Consider the following 13913-nt stretch of genomic DNA (forward strand, 5'->3'; position numbering starts at 1 on the left):
TGCCCGTGACTCTGTGTGCTGGACAGCCATGATCTTCCGTTTTGCCTCTGCCTTCTCTCAGGGGCTGTGGGATTCCTGGAGTAAGCAAGCACAGAGAACAGGAGCTTGAGGTCAAGGCTCTGGTTCTGAGTTCAAGAGCTTCTCCAAACTAAGGTCTGAAAAGTCAGATGTCAAAGGAGAGCCTAGGAGCTTCTTCATAAGGCCTGGCTATGAGTGAATCTTTGCGGTACGTTGGGGACGGAAAGGGACATGGAGACCAAACCCTGAAGAATAACTTAGTCCTTCCCTGCTTCCCCCCTCTCTTTTATGAAAGAACAAATATCAGTTTCAGTGATCTCAGTCACAACAGAGGACTGTGGACTGTGATGCTAACACGAATCTAAAACCTTTCATTATGAGCTCCCAGGAGGAGCCTGCATGCTCCCTCCTGCTTTTCATTTCCTTCTTCAGAAACATCGCAGCAATGAGACTGGCCCAATGACAGATGCTCAGAGGAAGTCTGCCTTCCTTAAAGACTTGTGCTGGAGCCACAGTGTGAGCTAACGCACACGGGACAGACACTGAGGGTGTGGACTGCACAGTGTGAGCTAACGCACACGGGACAGACACTGAGGGTGTGGATTGCACAGTGTGAGCTAACGCACACGGGACAGACACTGAGGTGTGGACTGCACAGTGTGAGCTAACGCACACGGGACAGACACTGAGGGTGTGGACTGTAGCAAGGGCCTCCACTGTGGGCGTGTCCAGAGAGCTCAGGCCACGCTGTCCAGTCTGAGTTGTGAATCTTTTTTTCTCCTCTGTCCCTGCCTCCCTCTCTCCTTTTTCTTTCTTTCACATCTTGGTACTTTGATTTAGCCACGGCAACAGATGACACAGGAAGAAGCTAATAATTAGCATGTTGGGTCCATGACAGAATGAAGATCAAAAAAAAAAAGTGACAGGCTAGGATGAAAGGCACAAGCAGCAATGTGATGCTTTAAAGTTTCTATTAAAAATGTAACTTTAAGCGGCTGGAGAGATGGCCAGGGAGCGAGAGCAGTTGTGGTTCTTACAGAGGACCCAGTTCAGTTCCAAGCAGTTCAAAACCACTCATCACTTCCGTTCCAGGGTTCTAACGCACCCTTCTGGCATCTGCAGCTACTGCATGCAAATGGTACACAGACAAAACACTCATATCTAGAATTTGAAACAAATATGTTTAGGTATTTTAAAATTATTTCTCTTATTTTTTGAGATTATAATATAATTACATCATTTTGCCCTTCTCTTTTCTCCTTCCAAACCCTACCATATACCCCGCCTCATTCTTTTTCATTAATCTGTGTGTGTGTGTGTGTGTGCGCGCGCGCGCGCGCACACGCACGTGTTTCTGAACACATGAGTATAACCTGTTCAATGCATAATTATAATGTTACTCATTTGTATGTTTTCAGGGCTGACCATTTGGTACTGGATCGTTACCGGTGTGCTCCTCCCTAGGGAAGACTCTGATTCTCAGTATCGTTTTATTGCCTATAGTTTTGGGGTTTTTTGTTTTTGTTTTTTTCAGTAGACTTGAGGCTTCCTGAGCTTCATCCATGATAGCGTGTCTAGCATGATAGCGTGTCTAGCATGATAGCGTGTCTATTATTGTTGACCATCTTCGACTCATGTTCAGGTAGTCATGCTTGTGAGACTTTCCGGGTGTAGCTTCTGATGGTTCCTAGGAGACACAGCCTCACAGCAAACTTTGCTCCCCTGAATCTCACAGCCTTTCTGCCGTCTCTTGCACAGCGTTCCCCAAGCCTGAGGTCTAGGTGTCTTCTAAGGTACCATTGGAACTGGGCTCTGTATTCTGATTGATTGTGGTTTTCTGTAGTGGTCTCCACATGTTGTAAAGAGAAGTTGAGAGGTGAGACCTATACTTGAGTATTAGGGCACATTTTTAGATTGTAGTTAGGGATTACTCTGATTTAATAGAGTAGAAGTTGTCAGTTTTCCTCCAAGGTCTGGGACTTAGGTGCCTGGGTTTCCGGTAGCGGACATGTTTTCTCACTTGTTGAGTGGGGTGTTTGTTTTGTTTTGCTTCCAGGCAGGGTTTCTCTGTGTAGCCCTGGTTGTCCTGGAACTCACTTTGTGGACCAGGCTTATCTACAACTCAAGAAATTCACCTGCCTTTGCGTTCCAAGTGCTGGCGCTAAAGGTGTGCCACCACCACCCTGCTTTGTCCAGTCTGAAATGCAGTTAGAGAGCGGCTGGCGCCTGACAGGGTGTGCGCCATTGCTGCACCATTAGGACGGTAATGCTGGCTAGCCGTTGTTATGGTATAATCTTTAAAAGTCATTTAATTTAGAGGCCATGTGTGGTGATATATACTTTAATTCCAATACTTGGGAGGCACAGGCAGGCAGACCTCTGAACCAGGGCTACGTAGTGAGACCTTATCTCAAAAATTAATTTTACCACTAAAATGATTAAAAACAATTTAATACATATAATAATCTATATTCATTGTTTAGAGAGAAATTGACCCCAGAAGTGAATGCACGGCATCATAACTCATTATTTGTAACTTCATTTTTACCTTCATACATTTAACATTTATCCTTTAATAAGACTTAAATTAAAATTCTGTATTTTTTTCTGAGTTGTGTTGGGAAACCCCAGGTTCATTGGAGGATCATGTGACCAGCCTCCAGGGATTTGACCTAAGCAAAGTCAGTCCTATAAAGTACTGTCATGAGCACGGAGGTAGCCTCAAACATAGGGACAGAGTGGCCCTATGACAGAAATGGTTGGGCCCACTGGGCTATTTGACCAAGCTGGAGCCCCTGAGCATCCAAAGGAGCATTGTGGGAAGTCAGAGATGCAGGGGTCACAGCAACAACAAAGACAGGGTGCCAGGGGCCTGACCAGGGAAGGCCAGGGTGCCGGGGGCCTGACCAGGGAAGGCCAGGGTGCCGGGGGCCTGACCAGGGAAGGCCGGGGTGCCGGGGGCCTGACCAGGGAAGGCCGGGGTGCCGGGGGCCTGACCAGGGAAGGCCGGGGTGCCGGGGGCCTGACCAGGGAAGGCCGGGGTGCCGGGGGCCTGACCAGGGATGGCCGGGGTGCCATGGGGCCTGACCAGGGAAGGCCAGGGTGCCATGGGGCCTGACCAGGGATGACCAGGGTGCCGGGGGCCTGGCCAGGGATGGCCAGGGTGCCAGGGGCCTGACCAGGGATGACCAGGGTGCCAGGGGGCCTGACCAGGGATGACCAGGGTGCAGGGGGCCTGACCAGGGATGGCCAGGGTGCCGGGGGCCTGACCAGGGATGGCCAGGGTGCCGGGGGCCTGACCAGGGAAGGCCAGGTGCCGGGGGCCTGACCAGGGATGGCCAGGGTGCCATGGTGCCTGACCAGGGATGACCAGGGTGCCGGGGGCCTGACCAGGGTGCCGGGGGCCTGACCAGGGAAGGCCAGGGTGCCATGGGGCCTGACCAGGGATGACCAGGGTGCCATGGGGCCTGACCAGGGATGACCAGGGTACCATGGGGCCTGACCAGGGATGACCAGGGTGCCGGGGGCCTGACCAGGGATGCCGGGGGCCTGACCAGGGAAGGCCAGGGTGCCGGGGCCCTGACCAGGGATGACCAGGGTGCCATGGGGCCTGACCAGGGATGACCAGGGTGCCATGGTGCCTGACCAGGGATGACCAGGGTGCCGGGGGCCTGACCAGGGATGACCAGGGTGCCATGGGGCCTGACCAGGGATGACCAGGGTGCCATGGGGCCTGACCAGGGAAGGCCAGGGTGCCGGGGGCCTGACCAGGGATGACCAGGGTGCCATGGGGCCTGACCAGGGAAGGCCAGGGTGCCGGGGCCCTGACCAGGGATGACCAGGGTGCCGGGGGCCTGACCAGGGAAGGCCAGGGTGCCGGGGCCCTGACCAGGGATGACAGGCTTCCCTGAGCATTTGGAACCCTAAGCTTCAGAAGGGCCAAGACCTATTGTAGCAGAATCAGGCACCTTCACCTTACAAAGGGCAGAAGCTTCATGCAGGTAGCCCACAGGCCAGTGTCAGAAGACTGTTTTACACCAGGCCATCAGAGATGGTGGACAGGCCAGGGGCAAGACATCAGGGTGAGTTATCACAAATGTTGTGTCTCAGGATACAGATAAGTACAGCGTTCAGGGAAAAGCAGAGTTTGGGGCCAATACCTACTAAATTGTAATTTAGTTTATGAAGTTAGGGTTTAGGTTTTATGTTTTTAAGAGGTGCCCCCCAAAAAGTGTTCCTTAGGGAAATCATTGCAATGCATCAGTTGCAGAAGAAGCAAAGTATTTAATAGACGCGTCTGTCCCAGAAAGTGAGATACTGCAAAGAACAGGAGAAGTGCATCAGAGCTGGGTGCGGTACACCCGCAGTCCCAGCACTCGGGGCAGAGGCAGGCGGAATCTGAGCTCAGAGCCAGCCTAGCCCACTGAGTGAGTTCTAGAACAGCCAGGGCAAACAAACAAACAAACAAACAAATGTGTCAGACGTTAGCCATGGTGTAAAGGGCTCTAGTGATTGAGTCAAGGATACTTTGAGCATCAAAATATTAACAAAGGTGAAATGTATCCTATAAGGTAAGTGAGACTCTGTGATCCATACTGATATGTAAATGAATGAATGAAGGAAGACAGTACCAGTGCACAGAGATGAAGCCATGGCGAAGTATAGATGTTACCACTTGACAATCCAGAAATAATTAGGCCAGTGAAGGCCAGAGCCAGTGGGCGAAAGACTGAGGAGGAACAGGTTGTCTAACTACCCCACAGTGTCCATACAATGGTTATTAATTTGTGAGGGATAAATAATATCATAGTAGAGAAATCTGACAAGCCCCTATAATCAAATATTCAAAGTGAATATGACTAGATGTGGGGCTGATTGACATCTCATGTCCCCTGGTGTGATGTACTGAGAAATAAACAACGTGTTTTTGTGATATTTCTGCCAACGTGAATAACCTCAATCGCATCACGAGATAAATCTGAACGAAGGGACACTGTACAGATGGCCTGCACTCTCAAATGTCAGCGTCATACAACGCGGGCCTCCCAGAGCAAGGAGACGAACAAAGCTTGCGACGACTGTGGGCTTCAACTGGCCCTGAGATGACAAATAGGAAAGATGGGGGGTGGGCATTTGTTACAGGAACACTGAAGTGGTGGCATTAATGCTGGGAAATCTTGATGGGAGGGTTCTCTGTAAATCACTTTCCTGTTTGTTGTTACTATTGCTGTTGCTTTGAAATGGAATCTTGAACCTGTGAATTCAGATTATCCTTTTGCCTTTGTCCCTGGTTGCTGGACTCACAGATACGTGCCATTGTGTCTAGCTTATTTTTCTGTAATTTGCATAGCCTCATCTGAAATGACTTACAAAAAGGAGCCATTCCAGGGAGTGTGTTGTGTGACTGATGTACATGCCTGCTTGTCTCTGACTGGCCGGCTGGCTCCTTCCTCTCCCCACACTTCCAGGACTGCACTCGCTGCAGACTGGTGCTTCCTAGATGCTCAGGCCATGTACCGAGCTTAGGCAGGGTGAGGACACTGGAGAAAAACTCCTACTGTGTGCGAGAAAAGGAGTGTGCAGCTCTCTCAGGCAGAACCATGCAGGGTCCAGGCTGGGACAACCACCCAGAGATGTGCCTGTGTCCTGTGGCATGGCATCTGCTCAAGATTTTTTAGAACACAGTGAAGTGAAGAAATGTTTGCCTTACTTCAGAGGCCTTGAGGCTCCACAGGGAAGTCCGCACCCATAAGGTGTCTCCCAGAGCCCGTGCACATCTAGGAATCTAGGGACAGGCTGGGCTCCGGGCTTTCACCTGAGCATTTTCTGGTCCTGACCACTGCCAGTGTCCTCCATTCTTCCTCCTCTGTCTTTTCTCCTCTTCACAGATTCACATTCCACTTTAAGTCAGATTAGCCCAAGCGGAGTTTCTGTGTAACCCTGCACTGTGCACACTAGAGACAAGGCTGTGGCCTAGAATCCACCCTCCAAGGGCCCACGGCTGATCAGTGCTCTTCGCAGATGACCTTAAAATTGCTAATTGTTGAAAGAGCCCACATTTTCGTGTTGTACTTGGGCCTGAGAGTCAAGACTGGCAAGTTCAGGTGTCAGGCCTGTGTCAGGCAGCGTTCTCACATGGTCTCTGGTCCTGCCTGGCTGCTCTTGAAGTCAGGTCTTCTACTTGATAGCCAGACACTTGCTCAGCTTAGCTAAGATGACCAGTGGCCCTGGCAGATTGACATATTGCTGTCACCTGACCCGAACTGTGTGATTTCAGCAAATGCAATCACTTCCAATTCTGAGATCCACCCTTGTCCCCGCCTGTCCCACTTAAGATTTACAGAGCGGCAGCAGCTGCTACTGGCCTCGCACACACAGCTGACTTGCCTGCTGGCTGCAAGCATCCCAACAACCCAAGTGCTAATGGTATTTATTCAGTGCAGCCGGCTTAGCCCTGATGAACGGCGTTAATTCTCATTTATCACACTGCAGGCGAGCTCCATCCTCAGCATCCTTCTGTTGACTTTGAGTACACTGGTGTTGCTGGCTGTAGAGGGCAGGGCAGACTTCTGACATTTTAGCATCTCAGATCCCTTCGTAGCATGCCACCTTACAGCCACCAGGACTGGCCCTCTCTAGGCTCAGTCAGAACTCTGGTCCAGAGCCCACGGCCTAAGGGGAATGGAGCCAGCATGGATACAGCAGTACCATCAAGGAATCAGTTAGGCCTCCTTGTGAAGCACGTCCACTATGACGATAGTCATAGTGTAACACATTGTGTTGTGTTTCACTGTTCATTAGACATTCTGTCGCTAGTGGGAGTGGCCCGAGCCCTGATCCCAGGCGAAGAAACCACCCTAGGACTTACCCAGGTCACCTGCCACTGTTGCCAGGTTTTCTCTGACCGTCCTGCAGGCCTTGGCCCTTGCACATACTTTGAGCTTAGTCTTGCTACTTGGGCAAATCCACACGCATACCCTGAGCACATGGTGCTGTGTACATTGAGGACTTGTAGCTGGGTTGTCTGGATGGAAGTTCTCTTTCTGAGAGCAGCACAGTGTCTGCTCAGGGCTGATGTAGCTGTTGTTTGTGTCTGCCTGCATTGTCTGAGGCACTGGAAATCCTAACCCGACCTTTTCTCCTGTTTTCTTAGCCCTTTCCCTAGAAAGCACTAACAGCCCAATCGAGAGGGTGTTTTGTGGAACCCTGAGGTCATGAGATCCCAGGGCCAGTGCCCAGAGTTGTTTAACTGGGACACGTGGAAAGGCTAGGCAGCATACAGGCCCAGGCTGCCAATGCCGGTATCTGGCCACAGGCCTTGGTATGGCTGTCTATGGAGTCCTTCTGTCCACAGCCCCCCTTGGGACTCTGCTCCAGATGAGAGAGCAGATTTATTACCTGGGAAAGTTGCTTCAAAAATTCTTGAGAAGTCCTGCGGTTGTCTTCTTTCCTCTCAGATTTCCATCCCTGTGTTGGAACCCATTTTCCACTATGCTAAATGGCTGTGCTCCCTAGGACGGGTGGGCTGTGGTTGGCATGCATGGCTGTAGGTAGCGCCTCGTTTATGACCCTCTGTTCTGTTTCCTGTGTGAGAAGGCTCTGACACTCAGCCCTGTGTGATCTACCGAGGCCCTGGAGTCGGTGCTGAGATGGATCCGCTTGCTGGCTTCAGAGGGCCTGTAGGGATGGGGTGTCTCCGAGGAACTTCATGGGCTGATACAGTGTCGGGCCCCATGGCCCCCCTTCTTTGAGAGGAAGCGTTTGGTGTCAGTGAATTTCCCAGCATGGCATAGACCCTGTCTGCTGTGGGTGAATGTTCCTTAGCCACATGATGACAGAAGCGGCCCTAATTAACTCACATTGATGAAGCAGACGCCTGTCTCAAGTAGGGGAAGGAGGCAGAGAGAAGCTCCGCCTGTCTGCAAAGGCTGTCAGCCTGCCATCTCCTGGGGCGTCTCCATCCACCTCCACTGCTCCGCAGGCACAGTGTGGAGTTGCCCTGGGACCGGCCAGCACCCTCTGCATCCTTTGTGATGGGAGGACGCCAGGACCGAGGGATGAAGGAAACTGGTCGGTCTGCTCTCAGCCTTGAAGCTGGTTCCAGCAGGAGGGGAGGGGGCAGGCCATTTGTGGGGATGACTTAGACCCTCAGTGCTGCATTTGTCAGCTTCGGGGGTCACTGGCTGGATGCTGGACCTCTTCTGAGGGCAGCAGTGTGGTACGCCATCTTTCCTGTTGCTCATCTTTCCTCTTCCTCCCAGATTGGACCAGGACAGAAGCTCACTGCCTCCAACCTGTCTTGCTTCCCAGGGCCCCGCCACACTGCTGGGGACACTGTAGCTTCCTGGCTTGCAGTGCCAGCATGCATGAGCCCGAGACAGCAGGAGTACAGTGAGGTTGAGGTTGGCTTGGGCTTCATAGCAAGACACTGCCCCAAGACAAAAGCATAAACAAAGGAAAGCAGGGACGCGCCAAGCATAGTGGTGCACACCTTTACCCTAGCACTTGAGAGGCAGAGCCAGGTGGATCCCCGTAAGTTCAAGGCCAACCTAGACTACAGAGTGAGTTCGAGGACAGCCAGGGCTATGTGGAGAGACCCTGTCTTGAAAGGAAGGAAAGAACGTGACAGGAAGGAGTCTTTTATCTGGGCTTCCCAATGTCTCCCTGCCTGGCACCCTCTTTATTGGGACTGAAATATTTTTAAGGATTTATTTTTATGCATATTTGCATTTATGTATGTATTTTATGTATGTGTGCATATTGTATGTATGTGCACAAATATGTGTATGTGTATAATATGTCCTGATGTCTATGTGTGCAGCATGCACGAGTGATGAATGGGGAGCAGATGGGCTCCTGGTCCAGCTCAGAGCACAGAGTGGTCTCCCTGCCTAGGACCGGGGAGGAGGGAGCTCCCAGCAGTGGCTTACATGGAGGGGAGATCACAGTAGCACCTCTGGATGTGGTGTCAACTTCAGAGGCCTGATGGTGGTAGAAATGATTTCTTTCCTGGAGCTCCTCAGTCTGTTGACTTCTAGGAAGCAGCAGGCTGGCATGCGACCGTTGGCTCTTGTCTCTGCCATAGGCCTTCGTACCCAGGTGGGTCTGCACACATTTATCCCTTTTTCCCCAGGTAAGAACCACCCCTGTGCTCCCTGCTCTTCCAAGGAAGGTCGGTGTGCTCCTAGATCCCTAGCTCCTGGGCCCTGCAAAGTGAACAGTTTCTTATGTTTCTCCCCGCAGCAATCCAAAGGTCCAGGTGGAAGCCATTGAAGGAGGAGCTCTGCAGAAGCTGCTGGTCATCCTGGCCACAGAGCAGCCTCTCCCCGCCAAGAAGAAGGCAAGTCTGCGCCTTGCCCCTGCCTAGTGTCCGGCTCCTTCCAACTCACAGGGTCCTGAGCGCAGCCCACTGCTGTCGCCAAGGGTTCACAGCAGCCAACTCGGAGGCCAAGTACAGCTGCAGCTCAGGGACCTTGCATCCCCAGGGTCCTGAGCCAGGCTGTTTGTTGCCCATTTGCCTGCTTAGTTTTGTTGACATTATCTGAAGTCCCTGGCCTTCATCATCCTGAGTCCTGAGGCACACAGGGGCCCAAGGGAATAAAGCAGCCAGCAAGACTAGAGGCTGGGTCACCTGGGTCACTTGCCCTGGCCTTGCAGTTGGTACAGATCTGTGTGGCCCTCACTCACCCGTGCCGTGTGCCCCCAGGTCCTGTTTGCACTGTGCTCTTTACTTCGCCACTTCCCCTACGCCCAGCAGCAGTTCCTGAAGCTCGGGGGGCTGCAGGTCCTCAGGAGCCTGGTGCAGGAGAAGAGTGCGAAGGTACTGGCCGTGCGAGTGGTCACCTTGCTCTATGACCTGGTCACCGAGAAGGTGAGCGCCACGCCTGCTCTGCTTCCCCTTTGTTTTGCTCTGTGTTTGCTTCTGACATTTGACCAGCGTGACCCTCGGATGCCTCTGTCCGGCTGAGTGGACGGACAGGTGAGTGGACAGAGAGGAGACACGTATCAGAGATTGCCGTATAAGACATGGCACCTCGCTGGAACCTGAGGGCTGGCGAGGGAGGGAGGAGGTGCAGCGACCGGTAATGCCAAGTGTGCAGGCAGTCAGGCGTGGGGAGGAAGGTGTGGGAGCCATGCAGCAGCCAGGGGATCAAAGAGCGAGGAGTCTAGAAACCGGGGTGCACTTCCTTTGTGAACCCTGGCTCTGAGCAGGGGCTCAGGATGGACCTCAATGGCTTGTTACTTAGGAAGACTTGGTCTGGTCCAAGCCCAAAAAGCATCTTGAGAAGAGGGAAGCAGGCCTGGCTTCTTGGCCTCAGTAGAGGCCTGTCCTTAGCTCTGTGCAGGTTGCTGTCTGGGGGAGCAGGGCTGGCCAGTCCTGAGCTTGTGGTAACCATTGGAAGCCACACTCACACACCCCATCCTCACCCTGTCTTCCCGCTAGGCAGTGGGTCTCTGTCTCTGCCTCTCTCCTCTCTTAGTTCCTCTCAATCTGATGTGTGTCTTTGTCCATCAGAGACCCTGGAATCCAGTGTCTTAGTTGTGCAGCTCAGAGCCAGGTGATAAGGCTTAGGCACATTTGGCGTCCTGAGAGGATGGCCCCGCAGGCCCCGAGGAGAGCTTGTCTATTGTCATTGTCAGGGGAGAGCAGACTGTTTCTTCTGGACTCTCCTCTGTAAAAGCTGTGGATTCAGCCATTCTCCTCCGGGGAGGACAGTGGTGACCTCGGACCAGAGAGCTGTAGGATCTCATGTGGTCCCTTTCCATGTTTTTTGACACAGGAAAAAACCTGTGACCCAGGTTGGCCTCCAAGTTTCTGTGTAGCCAGGGTAACCTGAAACTGTAGCGTTTATCCTCCTGTAGTAATTGTCTCTGAGGCCTACTGCTTCCACATCTACTAACCCAGGCCTAGTCTGGAAGCTTCTAGCCTCCACACACGCACCACCATCTATGCCTAGAATGTGTGGAGTCTCTGAGACTTACTGTGAATAAGATCACCTTTTCTTGCTCTTTCTAAACTCTGGCTGGTTCTAGCTCAAACTCCTCTCTAAGCTGACTGACTCTCTCTGGCTTCTCTCTCTTGGCTTTTCCTGAATCGCTATATTTGGCCTCATACTAGTTTGTCAATCTGTTCTAATCTTCTGGGTCCTCCTCATTCTCTGGTTCATTCTGTCTTCACCTGTGTCTAGCTTGTTCGTTCTCTGCAACCTGTCTCTCTCTAACTGTCCCAGTATAGCTGCTCTACTCCCCCGCCCCTCTCTCCTCTCTCCTCCTCTCCTCCTCTCCTCCTCCTCTCCTCCTCTCCTCCTCCTCCTCCTCCTCCTCCTCCTCTTCCTCTCCTCCTCTCTCCTCCTCTCCTCCTCCTCCTCCTCCTCTCCTCCCTCTCTCCTCCTCTCCTCCCTCCTCTCTCTCTCTCTCTCTCTCTCTCTCTCTCTCTCTCTCTCCCTCCCTCCCCTTCCCCCTCCCTCCCTCCCTCCCCTCCTCATAAGAGTTGGGCAGATCCTATTCTGTCAATTCTTTCTCTGATTTGTCACTTTGTCTGCCACTCGATTAGACATCACATTCAAATGTGGCAAATATGGCTGCCTCCTTCTGCAACCTACCTTTCCCTTTATTGTTTTGCATTGAAGATGTGTACTTAGGGTGTGTATGTATTCTGTGCTGAGGGATTAAAGATGTGTGCTAATGGCAAGTCACTTCATCACTAGAAATGGGTTTTATCAGTAAATAACACAACCCTGGGGTTCATGGTGTGATCAAATATGTAACCTCTTGATCTTCCAGCTCTCGGTGCTGGGACCACAGGCGTGAGCACACGCCAGGCCTGGAGCAGGAGTCTGAACCCAGGCCATCTGGCCCCATGCTGTACCAGCTGCCATGCTATCTAGGGATTTTTAAATAGTGTGTGTAGTGGTGTGTATACATGTGTGAGCATAATATGTGTATGTGGGTGCTGACAGCAAGACATGCATGTATAAGGTTCTGGGGACCAAACTCAAGTTGCCAGGCAAATGGAGCTGGAACCTTTACCACTGAGCTGTCTCGTCAGCCATATGCAGAGATTCTTACTCACTGGTCAGATCCTGGGAACAGGGACTGGGTCCTCATTTTGGTTTTTCCAGCACCCAACACTGTGCGCTGGTGTTTTGGTGACTGGATGGATGGACAGACAGACGGATGCACAGATGGATGAGAGAGCATGTAAAAGGCCAGAAATCCAGTTGGTTGCCTCCCAGGAGGTCCCTGGTGTCCCAGAGTCATCCAGAGAGTAGCTGAGCATCTGCTAATGCAGCCCAGTGCAGGCTGACGGCGTCTTCTCCCCGCCCTACCTGCCCTGCAGATGTTTGCTGAGGAGGAGGCCGAGCTGACCCAGGATTCCTCCCCAGAGAAGCTGCAGCAGTACCGGCAGGTGCAGCTTCTGCCCGGCCTGCGGGAACAGGGCTGGTGTGAGATCACAGCCCAGCTCCTGGCCCTTCCAGAGCACGATGCTCGGGAGAAGGTGCTGCAGACGCTGGGCGCCCTCCTCACCACCTGCCGGGACCGCTACCGTCAAGACCTGGAGCTGAGCCGGACACTGGGCAGTCTCCAGGCAGAGTACCAAGCCCTGGCCTCCCTGGAGCTCCAAGAAGGTGAAGATGACGGCTACTTCCGGGAACTGCTGGCCTCCATCGACAGCTTGGTGAAGGAGCTAAGATGAGGCTGCCACGCTGAGACAGGACTGGATGGATGCTGCTAGTGAGAGCTCTGGTGGGCTCTTCAGGGGACAGCAGCCAGGAGGAGGACTTCCCTACTGGGGCATGAGCTTTTTCTGGGCAGAGCTGGCTGGGTCATTAAACAGAGACATGTAGACTGTGGTCTGTCTGTCTGTCTGTCTGTCTGTCTGTCTGTCTCTCTCTCTCTCTCTCTCTCTCTCTCTCTCTCTCTCTCATCTGGGCACCATGCCTGGGAGGCCTGGGGGTGGTTCAGTGAGCCGCTGGTGATGGGCCGCAGGTGACGTGCTGGCCAAGAAAGGCCTTCTTCTAAGAGTTGGCAACCTTTGGCTATTTCACTTTGAAAGCCATTTAACCTCTCAGACAAAAAAGAACACACAAAAAAGTAAAGATAGACATAGGACACAGGTAAAGCACTGCGTGGTGTGGGCACTCAGCCCTCCCTTAGTCTCCCTGCCCACCTCAAGCTATGAGGACCTGGGCAAAGGCCACTGGCACCGGCAAGGCCTGTGAATGTCTCCACAAGGAACTGCTCAGTCCACCATGAAGCAAGTGGGCCCATGCTGCTGCAGCCCACACGGGGGACGACGCAGGGTGTCCATACGTGCGGGTATCCATTTAGGAGAGAAGTAATCCTGTTTCAGCTAACGGTGGATGCCCAGACCTGCTCAGATACTAAACAGGGCAGAGGTGCCCCGGCTTGTGCCCTGCCCCCTCCAGTGTCCAGGGTTAGCTAAGGAAGGGCAGACCCAGCCTGGCAAGTCTGGACCCCCACCCCAGAGACAGAGTGCCAGGCTGGGAGCCTGCTGCAAGTTGCCATGGCAACCCAGATCTGGGCTTTCCTGATTTGGATTCTGGTGAGTTTGTTTTTCAGTCTTTCCCAGTGCACCAAAGGCTGGCTCCTGCTGGCTGCTCAGCTCCCCTTCCCAGCCCCCCCCTCCCCCCAGCCCCGGGAAGGCAAGTTGGGAAGGTCACTGTTGAATAGCCTGGGTTTGAGAAATCTCAGCTTCATAGACCCAGAGAAACAAAGGGTAAGGGGTGGTCCCATTTCTTGCAAATCCTTTCTTGGGTCTTCCTCTCCGCAGCCCTCTGCCCGCATAGCCACGAAGAAGCAATGAGCTGGTCGTAGGCAGCAGCCCATGCTTTGGGAAAGCTGTTTCCATTACAGGGATCAGAATTCAGGCT

At 52.8% G+C, this 13913-nt stretch overlaps 1 protein-coding gene across 1 annotated transcript in view; it reads left to right on the forward strand.

Annotated features, from left to right (window-relative positions):
• Positions 1-12872, forward strand: part of LOC116884499 (nucleotide exchange factor SIL1-like) — a 35122-nt gene extending 22250 nt beyond the window's left edge. The window contains exons 2-4 of the mRNA XM_032885628.1: positions 9262-9358; positions 9725-9889; positions 12359-12872. Coding sequence (XP_032741519.1) covers positions 9262-9358; positions 9725-9889; positions 12359-12715 — 619 coding nt within the window. The 3' untranslated portion in view covers positions 12716-12872. The remainder of the gene's footprint in view (positions 1-9261; positions 9359-9724; positions 9890-12358) is intronic.
• Positions 12873-13913: the final 1041 nt, after the last annotated feature.

This window comes from Rattus rattus, chromosome 15 (assembly GCF_011064425.1).
Source record: "Rattus rattus isolate New Zealand chromosome 15, Rrattus_CSIRO_v1, whole genome shotgun sequence".
NCBI lineage: Eukaryota > Metazoa > Chordata > Mammalia > Rodentia > Muridae > Rattus > Rattus rattus.